Source organism: Phascolarctos cinereus, unplaced genomic scaffold (assembly GCF_003287225.1).
Source record: "Phascolarctos cinereus isolate Bilbo 61053 unplaced genomic scaffold, phaCin_HiC Scaffold_5;HRSCAF=322, whole genome shotgun sequence".
Classification (NCBI taxonomy): Eukaryota; Metazoa; Chordata; class Mammalia; order Diprotodontia; family Phascolarctidae; genus Phascolarctos; species Phascolarctos cinereus.
The window spans coordinates 53,904,429-53,923,689 of NW_027555958.1; the positions used below are offsets into that span (position 1 = coordinate 53,904,429).

The 19,261-nt window shown below is 46.6% G+C and overlaps 2 protein-coding genes across 3 annotated transcripts in view; both read right to left on the bottom strand.

Annotated features, from left to right (window-relative positions):
- Positions 1-5,809: 5,809 nt before the first annotated feature.
- OLFML3 (olfactomedin like 3) lies at positions 5,810-8,678 on the bottom strand. Its single transcript, XM_021002229.2, has 3 exons — positions 8,459-8,678; positions 7,480-7,765; positions 5,810-7,176 (listed from the first exon to the last, which is right to left on the bottom strand). Exons 1-3 carry the CDS (start codon positions 8,570-8,572, stop codon positions 6,356-6,358), a joined length of 1,221 nt encoding a protein of 406 aa, XP_020857888.1. The 5' UTR covers positions 8,573-8,678; the 3' UTR covers positions 5,810-6,355.
- Positions 8,679-13,640: 4,962 nt separating this feature from the next.
- Positions 13,641-19,261, bottom strand: part of HIPK1 (homeodomain interacting protein kinase 1) — a 54,462-nt gene continuing 48,841 nt past the window's right edge. For both annotated transcript variants that reach the window (XM_021002225.2, XM_021002213.2), the window contains exon 16: positions 13,641-18,532. In XM_021002225.2, the coding sequence (XP_020857884.1) occupies positions 18,068-18,532 (465 nt within the window). In that variant the 3' untranslated portion in view covers positions 13,641-18,067. The remainder of the gene's footprint in view (positions 18,533-19,261) is intronic.

The window sequence follows — 19,261 nt, forward strand, 5'->3', positions numbered from 1 at the left end:
CTATCTTCTCTGCTCCAGTCCATCCTCCTCTCAGCACCAAATTGATCTTCCTAAAGAGCAGATCTGACCGTGTCATTCTCCTTAATCCACCTCCCCTAAGCAAACCCTTTTGTTTGACTTTTGAAGCCCTAATAACCAACCCTTTCTGTCTATCCAGGGACACTGACATCCTTGCCATTCTTCCCAGAAGACCCTCCAACTTCTGACTGGCTTAGCTCTGCTGCTGCTCAGAACTTCATAGCTCAAGCAATCCACCAGCCTCAGTCTCCTCTAGTAGTGGGGGTTATAGATAAACATGAACACATTTAGATCCTTACCAGTCTTCCTATGCTTCACTCTGTAACCTAGTGACACAGGGCTCTTTGCTCCTCTCAAAAGATACTCCATCTCTTGACTGGGCATTTTTCACTGACTGTCCCCATGGCTGGAACTCTCTCCCTCCTTACCCTCTGACTTCTGTGGCTTCTCTCAAGTCTCCACTAAAATCCCAAGCAGCCTACAAGCAGCCTGTCTCAGTATTCCTCAATTCTAGTGCCTTACCTCCAACTTACTCTGTATATATCATGTGGACATAGCTGTGTGTATGATATAGCACCCATTAGAATGTGAGCTCCTTACAGCCAAAAATTACTTCTGCTTTTGCAACACTTAGCAGCACACTGACTGTCTTGGCACAAAGTAAGTACTTGATAAATGTTTGTTCATTGAATGACTAACTATAGAGAAAGCTTTATGATAGGAGTAGCCAAGCAATCAGTCCTAAGATGTATCTGAAATATCCATGGCATACTGAGTAGTATGTGAAGTACAGTCTGGGTTCTAGCTTAGTTCTGGGGTCTCCAAGCTAAATGCTTAGAAGATGTGGAGACCAAGAGAGAGATGGGGGAATGGGTAGAGAGAAGCTTTTGAAAAGGAAGTGGTCACGGGACTCTCCTGGGAACCTCTCCGGAGCCAGCATGTAGGGGAGGGCTCCAGACACAGTAAGGCTAAAAAAGGGATGCAGCTTGGGGACTGGCTTCACCAAAAACCCAGGCCCAAACCCCAAAACAATACTGGCAAAGAGAATATCTCTACTAAGGCCCCTGCTCCTTGCTTCTAGGACTTTTGCAGGGCTGGGTTTGCCTGTCTATCCTTCAAGATTCAGCCACTAAAGTAATTTTCCTACTCAATAAACCCCAGTGGCTTCCAAATGCCTCCGAGATCAAATATAAAATGTTCTAACTCTAACTCTAACCCTAAACCTGAACCCTAACCCTAACTCAGATTCCAACTCTAACCCTAATCCTAAATTTGAATGTTTTAGCATTCAAAACTTTTCATAACCTAGCCCCCTCCTATGTTTCCGGTCTTCTTACATCTTACTCCCTGACACATACTCTGTGGTCCAGCGACACTGACCTCCTGGCTGTTCCACAAACAAAACACTCCATCTCTTGGCTCTGAGCATTTTCTCTGGCTGTCCCCCATGCTTGGAACATACTCCTTCCTCCATTCCACCTACTGACCTCCCTGGCTTCCTTTCAGTCCCAACTAAAATCCCATCTTTTACTGGAAGCCTTCTCCAAATCCTTTTAATTCTAATGTCTGCTATCCTTTAATTACTTCCTATTTATCATATATATACACACACATACATATATACATACACACATACATATATACGAGATATACCGCAGTGCCTGGTATATAGCAGATGCTTAATAAATGTTGATTGATTCCTTGAACTAAACTGAATATTTTGAACATTTTAGTTTCTCAGACAGATGTTGGAAACCAGCCACAGTGAAGTGAGAATGTTGAAGAGGAGAACTCAAGGGGTCATGGGGGAGAGGTGTGGAAATGGGTGTCAACCTCCTGGGGCCATCAACTATAGTGCAGGGAGTTGAGGGGAGGAAAGGGTGCTCAGCTCCTAGGCTCATGATCAGAGAAGTAGCAGCAGCCTGGACAGGGACAATACCTCAGAGCAGCTGTCTCCATAGCAGCGATCATTGTCTCTGCTCCCTGCAGCCTGCTGGTCCCCACCCCCACTCACCATTCTTAGCTGTCCACTATCTCAGGCCCAATGCTGGGGAAGACTGGGGGAAGAGTGTCCTCTGGCCTTGTCACTCCCATCCCAAGCTGGACCTTTCTCTCCAGCTCTTCCTGGCACTGCCCAGGCAGACTCCAAGTCCCAACCTACTGTGTGGGGTTGCAGAGTGTTGAACAGGTGATGGTGAAGAGCTAGGAGGATGTCATTGGTGGCCTGGCTCAGATCCAGAGGCTGTCTCCTTGAGCAGCAGATAATTTAATTTAATGAATTTGGACATTTCACTACATCTGCCCACACAGCTCCGCTCACCATCCAAAATGCTTCCGAAATAGTCCTGTTGGTTGTGTTGGAGCCAAAAGGGGAAATGGAACAAGGCATAAAGGATGAGTCCCTGGAGCCTTTGCCCTTTCAGAAAAGTCAGGGGAACTTTTCTGAAGAGCTTGGGTGGGATTTCTTAATCTGCCTTTCCCTCTAAGGAATACGCCAAAGGTGCCTCCCTCCCCATCAAAACACACACATGCCCACACATGCACACACACACACACACACACATCCATATGCACACATAGATACACAAACACACAAAATGGAACTATAAAGCATCAAGACAGATTGTCGTATGGAATTCATAGAACCATTCATTTGCTTAATAGTCATGCCTTATTCATCGTAGCTATATGCACATATACAGCAATGCATTAATAATAATGATGATAACGATGATGATGATGATGATGATGATGATGATGATGATGATGATGATAATGATGATAGCTAACAGTTATAAAGTGACTACTGTGTGCCAGGCACTATACTAAGTGCTTTACAATTATTAGCTCATAAACTTAAATGTTAGCTATTATTGTTATCATTCCATTGTCATTGTCAAAAAGCCATTATTGAGTGCCCTCTTACATAGTCTGGGGCTACATACAGTACAAAAATATCTCCAGAAACACAATCCCTTCTTTTTGGGAGCCCACAGTCTGAAAGATACACAACACATGCACACATACACAAGGATATGTGCACAAACACATGCAGAATGATATATGCCCATATATGCATGAAACACACACAAAGAGCAACCGTCACACCAGGACAGGGAGATGTACACATAGACTTATGCAAGCACACACAAAGAGGGACAGTCACAACATGCACATGTAACCACATGTAAACCACACACAGAGTGACAATCACCAGGACAGAAAGATGCACACACTGATCCATTACACAGACACACCCAGCACCATGTAAAAGCACAGACACAATCACGAAGACAATCAGAAGAGGGAGGTTATCATTCTATACCATGGGTGTACATGCTATCTCTCAACTCCTTCTGGACACCCTTCCCCATTGTCCCCAGTGAGACCCCCCCCCAGCCCATCCCCGTGGGCGCTGCACAAACTGTGCCAGATGTTCCGTGGGCAGACACCTCTGTGGGCTGACAGGCAGTGATTATTGTTGCCAGCCCCACATTAAGAGAGAATTGAAGGGGAGAAGAGCCCCCACCCGTCTCAGGCTCCCCACAATAGAACCTTTGTAAGTCATTCTCCCCTTCCCCTCCAACCTACGTCAGGAGCAGCTACGACTGAGGGGAGAAGAAAGGGAGAGAGACAAAAGGCGGAGATGGGCCTGTCTGATCCACCCCATCCTGGGGAGGTGGGGCACCTCGCTCCTCACTCACAGGACTTACTGCATTGATAGAAGAGACTCTTTTCCGGTCAAAGCAACTGATTTAGCTCAAGTCAAATGCCCAGATTCCAGTGAATCCTGGCCCTGGACTTAACCCAGTTTCTAGGGATTTGAAATTGAGAGCCATGAAAAGTAGGGAGAAGAGGGTCTCTAATTTGGAAGCCTTGTCAGTAGAGCAAAGAGAGGGCCTTCACATTGTGTGTGTGTGTGTGTGTGTGTGTTGTGTGTGTGTGTGTGTGTGTGTGTGTGTGTGTGTGAGAGAGAGAGAGAGAGAGAGAGAGAGAGAGAGAGAGAGAGAGAGAGAGAGAGAAAGAGAGAGAATGTTTGGAGTAGGAAAAGGATCAAATACAGAATAACTCCTTTGTCCTAATTTCAGATTATTTCCCCTTCCCCATGGTGGCCCCACATCAGAGCCATACTAGGCAAATTTTGTGAGGATGGGGTGGGGAGAGAAAAGCGGTTTGGATCAGGGGCCAGGGGACCATTTCTCAGTCTACCAGTTGCCCTAGGGCTTCCCAGGTGCTGTGATACCCCTCTTCCTTGTATGAACATAATTTGGAACAAAGTAGCCCCTGTCCCCAGAAGGCCCCCAAATCTAGCCCCTTCCCAGGAGGAACATGCTGAAAGGTCCTGCCAATTTGAGGACCAAAAGTGATCGAGGTCCTGGGAAGAATTCTGGACGAAGAGTAGGAGCAGAATAGTAAATAGAAAGAGAGCTATACGTGTAGGGGGGGAGAACAACAGAGGACAAGGGGGAAGAAACATGCAATCTCCTCCTGTAGAGACATAAGAGACCCTCCCACCACCTATTTTTCCTATCCAAGCTGCCCAAAAGCTATGCTTCCCCTCTACCCAGGGCTGCTCATGGTCTGGAGAAGTACGATCTCTCCAGTCAACAACGTGCAAACTTGCCCCTTATCCCAGAACTGACCAAGTGAAACGTGGAGTCTCTTCTCCCCTCCCCTTGGCAAAAGGAAGCACTTGGGGGGGAGGGGAAAGGTGTGAGGGGGGTGTGAGGGTGCTTGACTGGGACCTTGTCCTCTTGTCATAGGGGGAATAGGAGCTCTAGAAGACTCCAGACCTGAAACACAGGGCTTATCACCCTACTTTCACAGATTGCAATCCACGTCCTCCTGATTCCTTAGTGAGGATCAGAGAGGTGGGTCGGCCAGTTGATATCACTCTGGCAAATCAAAGTCAGAGACCAAACTACTGAGCAGAAGAGGGTTAAAGCCTCAGGCCCTCCAGACCAGTCTCAGTGCTGGGCACCAAGCTCTAGTGGGGGAGGGGGAGAGAGAAGCAATGGGAAGCAGGGAGGGGTATTGTTGGGGGGCTTTGCAGCTTCACCATCCAGGATATGGCCATTGCCCCGCCCCCTCGGCTGAGCCCCAGAGACGCTGCGGCAACAGGGAAACCAGATCAGTTTAGACCAGAAACAATTGTGCAACCAGGAGATTGGGAAGAGCCAGGGCCTGGGCAGGGAGGAGGGGTCAAGAGCTTCAGCCAGTTCTAGGAACGTTTGGTGTGGGATCCTTGGGGTTCTGCTTTGTTTGAATTTCACCCTTTTTGCTAAGTGCACAAGCATTTAGGTCTCTGGCTTTTTCGTGACGCTTCCTGGGCCACCGACAGTTCTACGCAGTGTGCCTTAAGGATGAGAATCGTGGTTCGAAGTCATTTGAGAATTCAAATTGCTTTAGTCAATTCTCTCCATCACTAGGATTCAAATGGTAACTCAGTGATGTTCTGAGAGGGTGGAGGTGGGGACATAGCTGACCGCATCCCTAAGCTACGGTCCTTGAAAAATCAGACCGAAGAGACAAGAAGCTACCCCCAACCCAGGAGCCTCCGGGGGCAGAGCAGTAGGGAGATGGACCCAAGGGCAAGGAGGGTGAGCCAAGTCAGCTCTTGCCAAACAAATTCAGCTGAGGTTCTAGTAAAAATTCTGGGGCTGAATGGCAAGAGTCTAATGGTAGAGAGTTGGGGGTGGGGAGTAGGAATGAAAGATAAGGGAGGAAATCCGGCTCAAGGAGCCCCCTCCCCCATCCCCTCCTGTACAGAGACATAGAAGACCAAGCCATGTTTTGATTTCTTTTCCCATTTAATGCAAAATACTGCAATATAAAACAACGTTAGGAGAATTTCAGTTCTCCTAGGGTAGAGGTGAGGTGAGGGTGGCAAGGAGAAATAAAGGGATGGTGACGTAATAGAATTATGGGGTTTTGTACCTCGCACCTCCCCACTCCCAAGAGCATGAACCCCTGTGCTTGCTTGTCGCTACCCACTATGGTTTCGGCCCTGTCCCCCCTCTGCCCCCCTCCCCTACTCCCACCATACAGAGCCCAGAGTTTTCTGGACCTGGTTCTTCCCGGATTGGTTTGAAATTTGAAGATATGGGGCAGGGGACCTAAGTTAGGATGACCAGCAGGTATGGGATTTTTGTCCAGGCTATGATTGGAACATTGAAGGCTTTGGAGCCTGTGTTTCACATTAAACCAAAGGCTGTGAGTGTTTTGGCCCCCAAGCAGCATAAAATATGAGAATTCAACTACAATTTACCCAAATTTGAAGAATCTGGAAATTGAGGAATGGGAAACGGAGACGAACTTTGATGGGAGGCAGGGTCTCTCACACTTCTTCTTCCTTCTTCTTCATGTCTAGTTTGTAGACAATCTGGTAGCCATCATCCCAAGCATAAAGTTGGCGCTCTCGAGGGTTATATCGGAGGCTGGCATGGGCTCCATAACGACGAGGGAAGTAAGGGTGTGCTGCCTGCTCTGGAGTTAGCGCACCGCTAGCATCAAAGGAGCACTGGACACGGGCACGGCTGGCGGGGCGGGTGTTATAGACCACATAAAGCGCCCCACAGATAACAAAGGCAGCCTCCGCATTTTCCCGTGGGCAGGGGGTGTCCCACTGTTGCTCCGTGTCCAGTGTCTGGGGGTCCAGCTTGGCCAGGCACAAGTGCCTGTCATCATCCTGGGTGGCATAGACAGCCCACAGCCCCTCCTCATCTGCCGCCAAGTCAATGTACGTGTCCTTAGAGAGCCCATAGGGAGGAATCAGCCCTTCCGCGGGGAACACAGAACTGTCCACCACAGTCCGGTTTGCCAAATGGAATTTGATGAGCTGTAACATGTCCCCTCGATCCTCACCTCCACCTGGCCCTCCCGGGGGCCTTCGGGCATAATAGAGAAATCCTCCATATACCAGTTGCCCAGTGCCCACCCAAGGGAAAGGCAGGCGGACACGAGAGGCTTTTCGGGCAGCTGTTGAGAGGGTGAAGTCACGCAAGCGTGGGAAGACATAGGCTGTGTCATTTTGAGTCCCATCAAGCACAAAGATCTTCTCTGATGGACCCAGCGGGTCTTTGGTCCACATCCCTGCTGAGCTTCCAAAACGCTTCAAGATCTTCATGGATTTCACCTGGGAAATTGTGTGACTACATTCTGGTGAAGAAAAGAAGGGTTATGAGCCTGTACCTCATATCTCTCAAGGTACGCCATTCTGTGCCAGCTGTCATCAATCTGTCCAGTGGCCTGTGCAATGAGCTATCCTTTCTAGGATGAGGAAGAGAAGGGACCCACAGTGCCCTGAGTCCCTAGAAGCCCTAGGCATGCATGATGGGCATTTACCCTGCTAGCTTTGAGGAGCTGAGCCACCCTAGACAGAAGGAATGAAGTAAGGAAGCCCTGGAGAAGAAGAGGGGATTCTGGAAGGAGTAAGGGTCAGTCTGCGTTTTTATCACTCACCTGTCAGAAGATCATACTTCTCATTCCTTCTGCCTTTGGCCTTGGCCCCAGGACCTCCTGTTGCCTTCTCATCCACCTCTATACAAGGTGGTGCAGGGTTCTGGGTTTCTAGATAGTCAACCTCCCGCTCCAGCCGGTCTACCCTGCCCGCGATGCTGTCTGCCTCAGACCTGAGGGTCTCCCGTTCCTTTTCTGCTGCCTCCAGGAGGGGTAACATTTTGTTCTTGAAGTCCCGAAGCTCAGAAGCATGTCGGCTACTCTGGTCCTGACACTGGGCCAGTCGCTCCTGAGATAAGGGGTGAAGGGTAGGAAGAAGCAAAGGGAAGAGGTAGAAGAAGGAACAGGTACACAGTCTCAACCAAGCCTCACTAAGCCCTTCGGATCCCTTCATGGCCATAGGAACCAGATGACCCCAAGGTGCCAACCACTGGGAACCCAAAGGGTTGGAAGCTGTGAGCCAGATCATACAGGCATAGGATCCTAATGCTAGAAGGGGCCTTATAACTTGGAGTCCAGTGTTATTTCCACCTTGGAAATTCTAGTGGAAATTCTAGTTGCAGCAGCAACGGCAGCATCTGAGATCACTCCCATCTCACATTTCTTGACCCCACCACCTATCTTTTTCCCTTTTCCTAAGCCCAGGTCAATTAAAGAAAAGTGTGACAGGGAAATACCAACATCATTAGCGAGGCTTAGGGCTCATCTTAGAATTTCACAGGAAAGAAGGGGCCTTAGAAATCATTTGATTCAACTTTCTTATCTTACAGATGAGACAACAGAAGCCCAGAGCTGGAGTACCCAGAGCATCTTAATGGCAGAGTCCAAAGAAAGCATTTTAGGAAGGAGATTCCTTCCTTGTCTCTCACCCCTCACAGCAGAACGCCTCTGGAGTGAGGGAGCAAGCTAGGGTTGTATAAAGATCCTGAGCTGGGGAGGGGGATTGCTAGTAGGAAAGGGGTTGGGAATGGGGGACCCTCACCTCTAGGGCAGCCAACCGGCGCTCCATATACTCCACAAGGTGGTGCTGCTGTCCCTGAAGGGACTTGGGAAGGGACAGGAGAAACAGGACAAGGAGAGGAGTGTGGGGCCCCATGGCAGTCCGACTTCAGTGTGGGGCTGGAAGGGGAAGGAAGGAGTGTACAGCCTGTGTCTTAGGCTCAACCCCTGGGTTAGCCTGGGAGGCGGGGGGAGTGTAGAGCCGGGAGGCGGTGCTGTGTCTTTTCTGGGTCTCTGGGTCTCTCTCACCACTCTGGAATGCTTTCACTGCCTTCCTCCCCCCTAATCCCCCACCTCCTTCTCAAGCTGATCAAATACAGATGGTCCCGTTACAGGGTGGCCAGAGGCCTGAACTACCTCCCTCCTAGGCTGAAGGCTCCCCAAGAATGAGGAGGGTAAAGGGCAAGCTAGCCCCTATGTCCAGCAGTGGCCAGGGGGAGTAAGATGGGAAAGGCAGGCTGGAGGTATGTTTAGGTCCCTGAGAAAACCCTGCAAAGCCCCATCCCTGTGGTTTGAACTTGTGGTTTGAAAACTGATTCCTTTAAGAAATTCTGACTCCCCTTCAATCCCGCTCCTTCTCCCCACAATAGGAGGGAGGGTTTCTTGGCCCAGCTCAAAAGAGCAGGCTGGCGGAGCTCTGGGTGGGGGAGGAGAAGGGACAAAACTGGTTGGTTGATGGGGAGGAAGATGGGGGGAGGGTGATAGACAGGTTCGTTCCAGACTTGTCTTCTGCAGCTCATTGGCGCCACCTTGTGCCAAATTCTAGTCTTGCTCCCACATTTGGCTGATTGGGAAATAGAATCATAGAGGGGACCCCAAAGAGCATACAATCACAGAACCATGGAACTAGAAAGGAATACAGAGGCTATCTAGTTCCCTCATTTTACAGATACGGAAACTGAGTCCCTGAGAGGTAAAGTAAGGTATGGTGAGCTCCTTGAGGGCAGAGACTGCCCTCTTTTTTGTATCCCCAGCACTTAACATAGTGCCTGGCACGTTGTAGGCTTTATTAAATTGTTGAACTTGTCCAAGTGTCAGAAGAAGGATTTGAATCCTGGTCCTATAACTTCAAGGCTGTTGTTATTTCCACAATACCATGCCTGTGGCTGAAGAGAATACCCTTCTATAACCAGAAAGATGGTTCCCTCATCTACACTAGTTCCAATGTAACTTTCAAAGCTATACCTAGATGGATATGGATATGGATATGGATATAGATATATTGTAAATATATATATATGTGTGTGTGTGTATATATATATACATTATATATATATATGTATATATATATACACACACATTGTATCTATAAATGGATATTGCATACTTCTATATAGATACAGACATTTTAGGCAGCTGGCTGGTACAGTGGACAGAGTGCTGGACCCAGAAGCAGGAAAACATGTCCAACCACTGTGACCCTAGTTCACAATCCTGGTCCTGTCCTTGGGGACCAAGAAGAATAGCCTAATTTCCCTTTCTACCTAACAATCCCTTACATACTTGCAGACAATTATCATATATGCCATCCCTTGCCCAGGTGAAAGGGAAAGGAACCAGACATTTACTTATTAAGTGCTTACTATGTGCTAAGTACTTTACAATTATTATCTCATTTGATCCTCACAACCACCCTGGGAAATAGGGGCTATTATCCCCATTTTACAGGTGAAGACACTGAGGCAGACAGAGGTTAAGTGACTTGCCCAGTCACACAGCTAGTAAGTGTCTCAGATGGGATTTGAACTCAGTTCTTCCTGATTCCAAGGCACCCACCCTCCCTCTACCCAGCACTCCGTGCACTATAGCACCACCCTGCTGTTTTCTGGGATCTTAACAACCTGCTTCCCCTGATTCACACACAGTAGGCACTTAATAAATGCTTGGTCCCTTCCCCTTTCATCTGGGCAAAGCGTGGGGGGATATAACTGGCTGTTTTCAAGTATCTGAAAAGCTGTTTGATAGGAGGATTACTTGGGAGGCCCAAGGAGGAACCCCATAAATACCTAGAGGTGAAACCAAGTCACTAGAAAGTTAGCACAATTCCACATGAGAGAGAAAGGCAGCCCTAAAAAGGGCTTTCCTCATTACCAGGCTATAGTACTCTTCTGATTCACAAAGTATGATTCTTCTCTCTCTTGACTCCCTGTACCCTTTCCCTAAGGGTTTTAAAAATACCATTTTTCCCTTTCACCAGGATATGTCTTCAAGGAATTCAAATCAATTTTAATATTTATCTAAGCAAAGCATAATTAGAAAGGAAAAAGGGGGAGGTACATATTCATAGGGATAGAGGAGCTTGAAAAAAGGGGCTGGCCTCTGAGGCAGGACCACCTCGCGTCAGTATGTGTTCCCTTGGACACCACACCAGCTTCTCTTTGCTGAAACAAGTCTCTTATGGCCATAGGAAAATCTAAGGCTTTAAGTTACAGAAAAACTGTGGATCTGCTTTGATACAGTTTCTCCCTGGGAGTTCTCTACATCAATGAAATCACAGGTACTGCACCAAAATAACAGGTACATAGGTAAGAGGTGCCATGACATAGTGGACTGAATGCTGGACTTCATTGTATCTCCCATTAGACTGTAAGCTTCTTGAGGGCAGGGACTGTCTGTTGCCTTTCTTTATATCCCCAGTGCTTAGCACAGTTCCTGACACATGGTAGGTGATTAACAAATGTGTATTGATTAACTGATTAACTTGAAATCAGAAAGGCCTGGCATCACATCCCACTCTGACTCTCCAATGGCTATGTGGACCTAGTCAAGTTGTCACTTAATCACTTAGCCTCAGGAAACTGCCTAAGACTCGAAGTTCATATTTGTACCTGTGTGGGCCAAGTTCCCACACTAACAAAATCACATGTATTTGATATGTCGACGTATATGTAGATATAAGTGCAAACACAGTAGATGAACAAACAGTAGATTCATGATCTCATTGGTTGCAAGTACTGCCACTGATGGGTCAGATCACAAACCATCTTACAAACTCTTGGCTCTGACACGTGGTACTTCTCAGTATTCTCACAAATTCCCAAACCGTAAAATCAGGAAATTGGGACTAGATTATCTGTATGGTTCCTTCCTTAAGTTAAGGTCATAGGATCTTCATCCTTTGTGCCTCATGCTTTCAATAAACCTTCCAAAGATGTTCTACCCAAAGTGATGGGAGACTTAAAGCTTTTTAAAAAAAATTATTTAAAAATTACAGGTGGGCATCAGTGTAGCACTCAGGTTGTCCATCTGTTACCATCCTTTGTTCATAACTTGCCCACCTTCTGTCTGTAGGTGTTTTATTTCACATCTTGTACCCAAATCTCTCTGTCCTCACCCCACCCACCCCTTTGCATACACAGGCACCCCAAATGGGAGTTAGTTATTTTTGGATTTGCCCAGGATTACCTAATTACTTGCCTGAGATAATCAGATAATCAAGGATTTAACATAGTTATAATCTACATTGGGTACTTTCAGGTCCAGAGGAATAGATTCAATCAATCAATTTAGATGTTAGAATCATAGAATTTAAAGCTGAAAGGGACCTTAAATCATCAAGTTCTATTCATTCATTTTATAGACTAGAAAAAAAAATGTGACCTGTCCAAAGTCCCATAAGGAGAGCTGAGATTTGAACCTAGGTCCTGACTCCAAATAGAATGTTTTTCTTCCACATCACTGCACTGCCTCGTGCTGCCTGGTTTCCAACGTCATTATTTGCCTAAAACAGCTCTCTCAAAGGTACCAATGATCACTAAATCTAACAGCCTCTTTCCAATTGTCACCCTTTTGGATCTCTCTGTGGCTTCTGCCTCTTCTCCTTGATACCCTCTTCTCTCTAGGTTTCTATAACACTCTTCTATCCTGGTTCTCCTACCCATCTGACCTCTCAGTTTCCTTTGTTAGATCTCCCATCTACATCTTGCCTGCCACGAGACACACAGGGCTCCACCCTAAGGCCTCCTTTTCTTCTCCCTCTAAAATATTTTGCTTGGAGATCTCATCAGTTCCCATGGTTTCAATTATGATCTCTATGCTGATGATTCTCAGATCTAGTTACCCAGCCCTAATCTCGAACCTCCAACTGCCTATTAGATGTCTCAAACTGTCCTGAACTCAACACGTTCAAGACTGAATTCAATGTCTTTTCCTCCCAAGCCCCCCCCGCTTCCAAACTTCCCCATTATTGTCAAGGGCAACACCATCCTCTCAGTCACCCAGACTCACGACCTAGGTGTCATCTTCAACTCCCTCAGTCTTTCTCATGGCCCATACCCAGGGGTTGCCAAGGCCTGTTTATTTCAACCTTCGTAGCTTCTCTCCTTTTTCTTCCGACATCATCATCACCATGACTGTTGCAGTGGGTTTCTGGTTAGCTCTCTCCCTGCACTCAAGATGCCTTTCCTAATCCCCCCGAGTTCTAGTGCTCTCCCATCCTAGTCTCCAGTTCATCCTGTATTTGTATATTGTTGCTTTGTGTTGCCTCATCCATTACACCATGAGCTCCTTGAAAGAATGTCTTTTGTCTTTCTATCCTCAGCACTTAAGCAGTGCCTAAAATATAGTAGGTGCCTAATAAACGCTCACTGTTTCTACAGCCAAACTCTAGAAGCCCTAGAGTATAAAAATTCCAGTGTACACTTGTGCCCAAGACACATTCATCTGAAAAGGTCAGACAGATGGAGCTTATGTTTAGGAGCTCTGGAAACTGTATCTCCTTGGCAAATTCAGCATGGCTCTGACACCCGTGCACTTCACTGGAGAAATGGGGTTCAGCTTGGAGACTAGAGACCGCCAGTGGAGGTGCCACTTCTCCCAAGCAAGGCCGAAGCCTCCAGGATGCAGCAACAAGTTTGGGGGAGGGGAGGAAGCATCTTCCTAGGGTAATTCCTCTTCCTTCTGCTGCAGTGGATGTTTGATGACAACACTGGGAAAACAAAGCTTAATTAGCCTGCTGCTGCCCCGCCTGCTTCTAGGTCCTAGGCCAGATAGGCCCAAGAGGGCTTTGGGAACCCCATTGGTTGCAAGCGCTCCTCACAGAGATGCATGTCTAGAGCTCATCAGTAGTGCTCTTCTTCAGGTGCTGCCATCCCGAAATCAATCATTCCTTGATACCCCGCCCCACTCACCCTCTCCCCAAGATGAGTCACAAACAGCCATATGGATCAGAAAATTAACCCATTTTATTTGATGCATTGTAATTGCTCTACATTTTACCATATTATGTAGAAAATACTGAAAATACAAGCTACTTTGTAAAACCAAAGACAAACATTGAATCCAAAGATAAACTATGTTTTACACAATGGACCCTTTTCCCATAGTTAGTATTAAATTTTAAATATCTATATTTCTTTTGTTAAAATGATTATTTTACATATCCCCTAAGTACATCTGCAATACAAACATAGATCAGTAATTCTCAGAAACTACCTGTTTCTAGAGGTTTGTAAAAGGAAGAGCACAACCAGAAAAGGGGGGAAAGCAAGTTTAAATCGCACACAATAACTAGCATATCAAATACATTTAATAAAGTAGGAATTTCATTGCAATATCAAGGATTCAAAGCAGAAATACTAACATTACATATAATGTACATATAATGTACTGCTACATGTAGTGAGATTATTTTTCAAGCTGAATCTGAAATCACACATTATATAAAGTTTAGCAACAAACAACCATGTAGACATGCTGCACCATCCATCAGTTAAAAAAAAAAATCTAAAAGGAAGCAGGCTCAGGCCATTCCTGTCACTGAGAGGCAATTTCATTTCATGCCTTGTCCCCAAACAAACCATCCTAACCAATGGATTCTGCATAACAGTGATGAAATGAGAGGTGTAAATTAATCACTCTGAGCAGCCGCCTGAAGACAGCCCTGACTTCTCTGACTAGAGATGAGCAGACAGACAGATGCCACTTCAGAACTGGCAGGACTGGCCCAAGATGCAGTTCTCTGTCCGGGATTCCCAGCCCAGAACTGATGGTCACTCTGTTACCCCATGAGTGTTCCTGAAGAGCCTGCAGTAGCCTCTGCCTCCACATAACACCACAGACAGAGGAAGGCAGTTTCAACAGGACTCCCTGCTTCCTCTTGCCTTGTAGTAAGAGATGGGAGAAATGCACCTTCTGAGGGAGGGCCTGAGGCTTGGTAAGATTTCTTTAAGCTGATGGGATTTCAGGTCATTCTGACCCAGCCCAACTCCTCACTAAGCTCAGTAGGTTTCCCTCATCTGGTCAAAGCTACAAGGACAGTCTAACGCCATTTCTCAAGGTAACACCCTACTCAGCAAGCACATGCAACATAGTCTTGGTCAATCTAAAATGTCAATTTGCAGCCTCAGACTGAGAATTGCTAAAATGCTTAAAGCCACAACTCTAGAAAAACGTAATTAATATAACTGCACACAATCTTGGTCATTTCTTTCTCAGTGGAGTCAGGCTTATATTTTAAATGAGATCCACTTGTTGGCTTTGAGAGGGTAGATTTTTCTGCATCTCGTTTTTATGGAAACACACACACACACACACACACACACACACACACACACACACACACGAATCCTGTTCCCTGGAGAACAAGGTTACAAGAACAGGAATTTCATTGAAAACAACTTGTATATTGGGTAAGAAAATCAGCATGTGCTTGGCAATAAATAGACATGAAGTTCACACATGCTGACCAAAAAAACAAAAACCAAAACCCCTTTTCAACACCAGGGACTGCTTAGCTATTGTGACACACTCAGTGCCAAAAAGACACCTTAATGAAATGACTAAAAAATACACATGACCCAGAACGGCTCCGGCTCCTGTCAGGCTGCACCAACAAGTGCCTCCCTGGCCCATCTCAGAATCCCTGACTTCTCACAATGAAGAGACTCCACACACCTCCACAACTCCTCAGCATTCAACCCGGCTCAGCGCTCGCTGCCCGGGGCCCTGGGAAATCTCCTGTCTCCACCTGGCACCTCCCTGACACCATCTCTACACAGAACCAGTTCCCCCATCCCCAAATACTCTGAGGACCCAACCATTCCTCCTCAACACCCTTGATTCACCTGGGCGAGGAGCTCAGGACACAAGGACAATCCCACAGCTCGAAGGTCCCCAACAAAAAACAGGTTGTTAACTGAAATCACACATTCCCTCACCACAGGGCTTCAGTTTCCTCTTAATACTATTTTTACTCCTACTAAGAAACCTCTTGTGAGTTCCCTGTCACCAGTGGTATCACAAAGCTCCTCCTCATGAAACGGGGACACAGTGAGCTACACAACAGGCTCTTTGGTATAAACACATCAGTTTTTAAGGTTCCCCCCCCCAAACAAGCAAATATTTTACAAGGAATGTGAACTATTAGCAGGAGAGTCAGTGCCACACTGGAAAAAAAATCATCCTAAAAGTGATTGCACGTGCTTTTAGAAAAAACTTTTTTTACATTTCTAATATTGCTTGGTTCTTAATCACCTGCTTCCTGAATTCTCTCACAGGAGCAAGGCAGCAAATGCACAGCATGAGAGCCACATGAAAAGCAATGTTTCTAAGGAAATTAGCTGAGGCTCAAAATCAAGCGGAGTTGCTTTTAATTCTTTTTTAATGCTGACAGGGAAACTGAGAACAATGCATTTCCACAACACGCTAGCTACGGATCCTGCTCAGATAAAGCTCAGTGGACTGTGAAGGGTCCACGGGGCTGAAACACTACATTATCATATAAGGCACTACAATAAAAGGGGCGGGGGTGGGAGGGAGGGAGGGAAGGAAGAGACACACACCAAACAGCTCCTCACCACACACACCTGTGCAAAACAATCCAAAGGTCTCCGCTCCTTGCGGGTGCCTCCCCCCACTGCTCTCTCACTCAGTGCTACGGTGATGTGCTCTAAAACTGCAACTTGTTCACAGACATTCTGACACAGATCAGTTCATTTTGGTTTAAATACAATGAAGACATCAATTCCATCCCTGGGGAACACTGGAGGGTCAGACACACACACCAAGTACAGAGTTCAAGTGTAGTCACTACACATTTTGATTACAAAGAACATTTGGGGTTAGCAGGAAAATTGTGTTATAGTTTTTCTAATCGATATGTACATATTTAATTATGCAAAATATTAAAACACCACCATTACAAAACTTCTAAAATATTTTTAAATTCAGTAATAAACTTTTAAAATCTGTTTTTTTTTCTTTTTTTTTTCTTTCCACAATTCCAACATGCACTTATTGTATAAGTCTTAATGAGAGAGCATTCCATTTGCTGCTGACATACCAAGGAAGCTACTCTTTCTGAAATATAAAAAGCTATCCACAACATGTCCTTTAACTTCCTCTTCAAGCAAATCACATAAAATAAAAGGCAAGGTTAGGGGGAAAAAATAGAGTGGGGAAAAAAAAGCCCTGTGCTTCTTAGTAAAGAAATTCTGTCCTGGGAGAGAACCGGTGTCAAATGATAATTTCAAACAAACCCCTTAAGCGCTGCTCCCCCTCCCTTACAGTCTGCGAGGCCAGGCCCACCTCCGCCAGTATCACATAATACAATTAGATCTTGGAGAGAATTCAGACAGGAAGGGTAAAACCACACAACAGCAAAGACAGTAACATTAACAACAACAACAACAACAACAACAATAACAATAATAATAATAATAATAATAATAATCACCTTAATTTAATGGCTTTTGCAATGATAAAAGTTAAGCTGAATCACAGACTTTTAAAAAATAATTTAAAAATACATGGAACCTTTCACGATGGGTGTGGCTTTTCCCCACACTTGGTTACCAGCCAATGGTGAGCTGCCTGATCACGTGGCTTTCCATCAAGCACAGGAGTAACTCAGAGAACCCCAAGAGCAACACTAAGTGATATGGAACAAATGCTGCAGAAACAGCCACTGCCTAGTGAGGACAATCCAAGTCACCAAGACAAAACTAAAACATCAAGAGTTTAAAAATGTCCATAAAGCTAAAATGTGTACTCTATTTTGGGGGAAAATGCCTGATACAAACATACAAGTAACGTGCAAGCTGCTGCTAAAACCTACAAGGCAGACAAGCCTTTGTTCAAAACAAATTTAAAATGAGAGTTTCCTCTTTTCTCACTTGTGATCAAAGTTTAGTCTCCTTACATCAGCATCTTCCTCTGATCAGCAGTTACAACAATATGGTATTAAATAAAGAGGGACCTGTCTTTAAAAGCATTTCGATAAAGCATGTACGTCAGAGTTAAAATATTCTCCAGAGGACAACCTTCAAATGGTCCCTCTCCCTTGGTAACAGAAGGGGTTGGCCCCCTATGCAGAAGGTGGAGAGCTGAACTCTTCAATCAGCAGAAACACTGTCAGAAAACAAAGAATTTTTTTAAAAAATAGCACAGCCTTTGGGAGACAACGCCATCAACACAGAGACAGATGCCCAGGGGAAAAAACCCAACAACCTTCCTTCTGCTTTGGCTGGCTCCCTGGACAGGGCTAGCAGGGGGCTTTAAAGCGAGGTTAAGGGAAGGGCTTGATATCCCCCACCTCCAAGACCGCTACATCAGGAACAGATGATAACCATGCCCCTGTCCCCATGCCCACTGACTACAAGTAAGAATACTGGCTGATCTTCGTAGGACTGAGTGGGTATCCAGTATAAATTGTTGAGCCTCGAGAGGACCCAATGTAAGACTGGGTGGCAAACTGTTGCTGGTACTGGGCAGGAGCCACACTGGCCGAGGCGAGAAGGCTCGGCCCAACACTGACGGGGACCTGGTGGACCAGGGTGCTAGGATGGGTGGTATAGGCTGCAGTGTGCCTCGAGGATCCCTGGGGGGAGAAGAGATGTGCAATGGAGCTGGTGGAGCCCAGGGCAGCTGCAGAGCTGGGTGCAGCATACGTGTAGAGGTGAGGCTGGGGCGGCAGGTGCGGGTGGCCCGTGGAGTGCAGCGGACTGCCATGCTGAAAGGTGTAGGGGGCCTGGGAGAGCGGGGCCACAAGCGCTTGCTGCCGTCGGGGGGCAGGGTTACTGCTTCTCTCTTGCAGGGATGGAGCCGATGACTGCTGGTTCTGGAAGGAGGAAGAAGGGCAATGAGGGATCATGCGGTCACTGTGGCTCAGGACATGAAGGCGGCAGCAGCACAGGCTCCTGGGAGAGCCGGCAAAGCCTCTCTGGTTACCGAGCCATCCAGCCCTCTTGGCTGAAGGCAAGTTCTTCTCTCTCTCTCACAGCAAACAGTCCTCCTCCAGATCTGACAATTACCACTTCCCCTCCCCTTATTCTGCTCACTGCCCACTCGTCCGCCATCCTGCACAGACTGATGAATTCCACCTGAGCGCCCATTGGCTAGCTTTTCCTGGCCGGGTCTTCTTTCCTAAACTTTCCTCTTGCCCGGTTTTCATCTTAAACTCCTCCAGCGCCTCCTCTCTTCCCTGACACACACTGCCTGGTCATACCCTCCTGTGCTACTTCCTGGTTTCCTGGAGATGTCATGAATCTCCCCTTGACCTCTCCCCCCCCACCCCAAATATCAGCCAAGGAAGAGAGTCTGCTCCAACAATGAAGCCATCATTTCTTGCCACCCAGAGGGTTAGACAGAAGAGGGAAGCACCGTTTTAGCATCCAGCAACAAGCAGCACAGAGGGCAGCTGCTTGGACGGCCACAGAATTGGATCCCTTTTTCCTTGGACCCATGTGGAGATGAAGTTAACTCTGAGCTAGAAGGAGAAGGAAAAGATCTTGGCACGGGACCTAGAAGCAGCAAAGCCTCGGACAACACAGAACCAGGCACTGGCCTG

Coding starts and splice junctions, on each gene's coding strand:
- OLFML3 (XM_021002229.2), bottom strand. CDS start 8,572: ATGGGGCCCCACACTCCTCTCCTTGTCCTGTTTCTCCTGTCCCTTCCC. Junction 7,766..8,458: donor GCCGGTTGGCTGCCCTAGAG/GTGAGGGTCCCC, acceptor CCCTTATCTCAG/GAGCGACTGGCCCAGTGTCA. Junction 7,177..7,479: donor GAAGTATGATCTTCTGACAG/GTGAGTGATAAA, acceptor TTTCTTCACCAG/AATGTAGTCACACAATTTCC.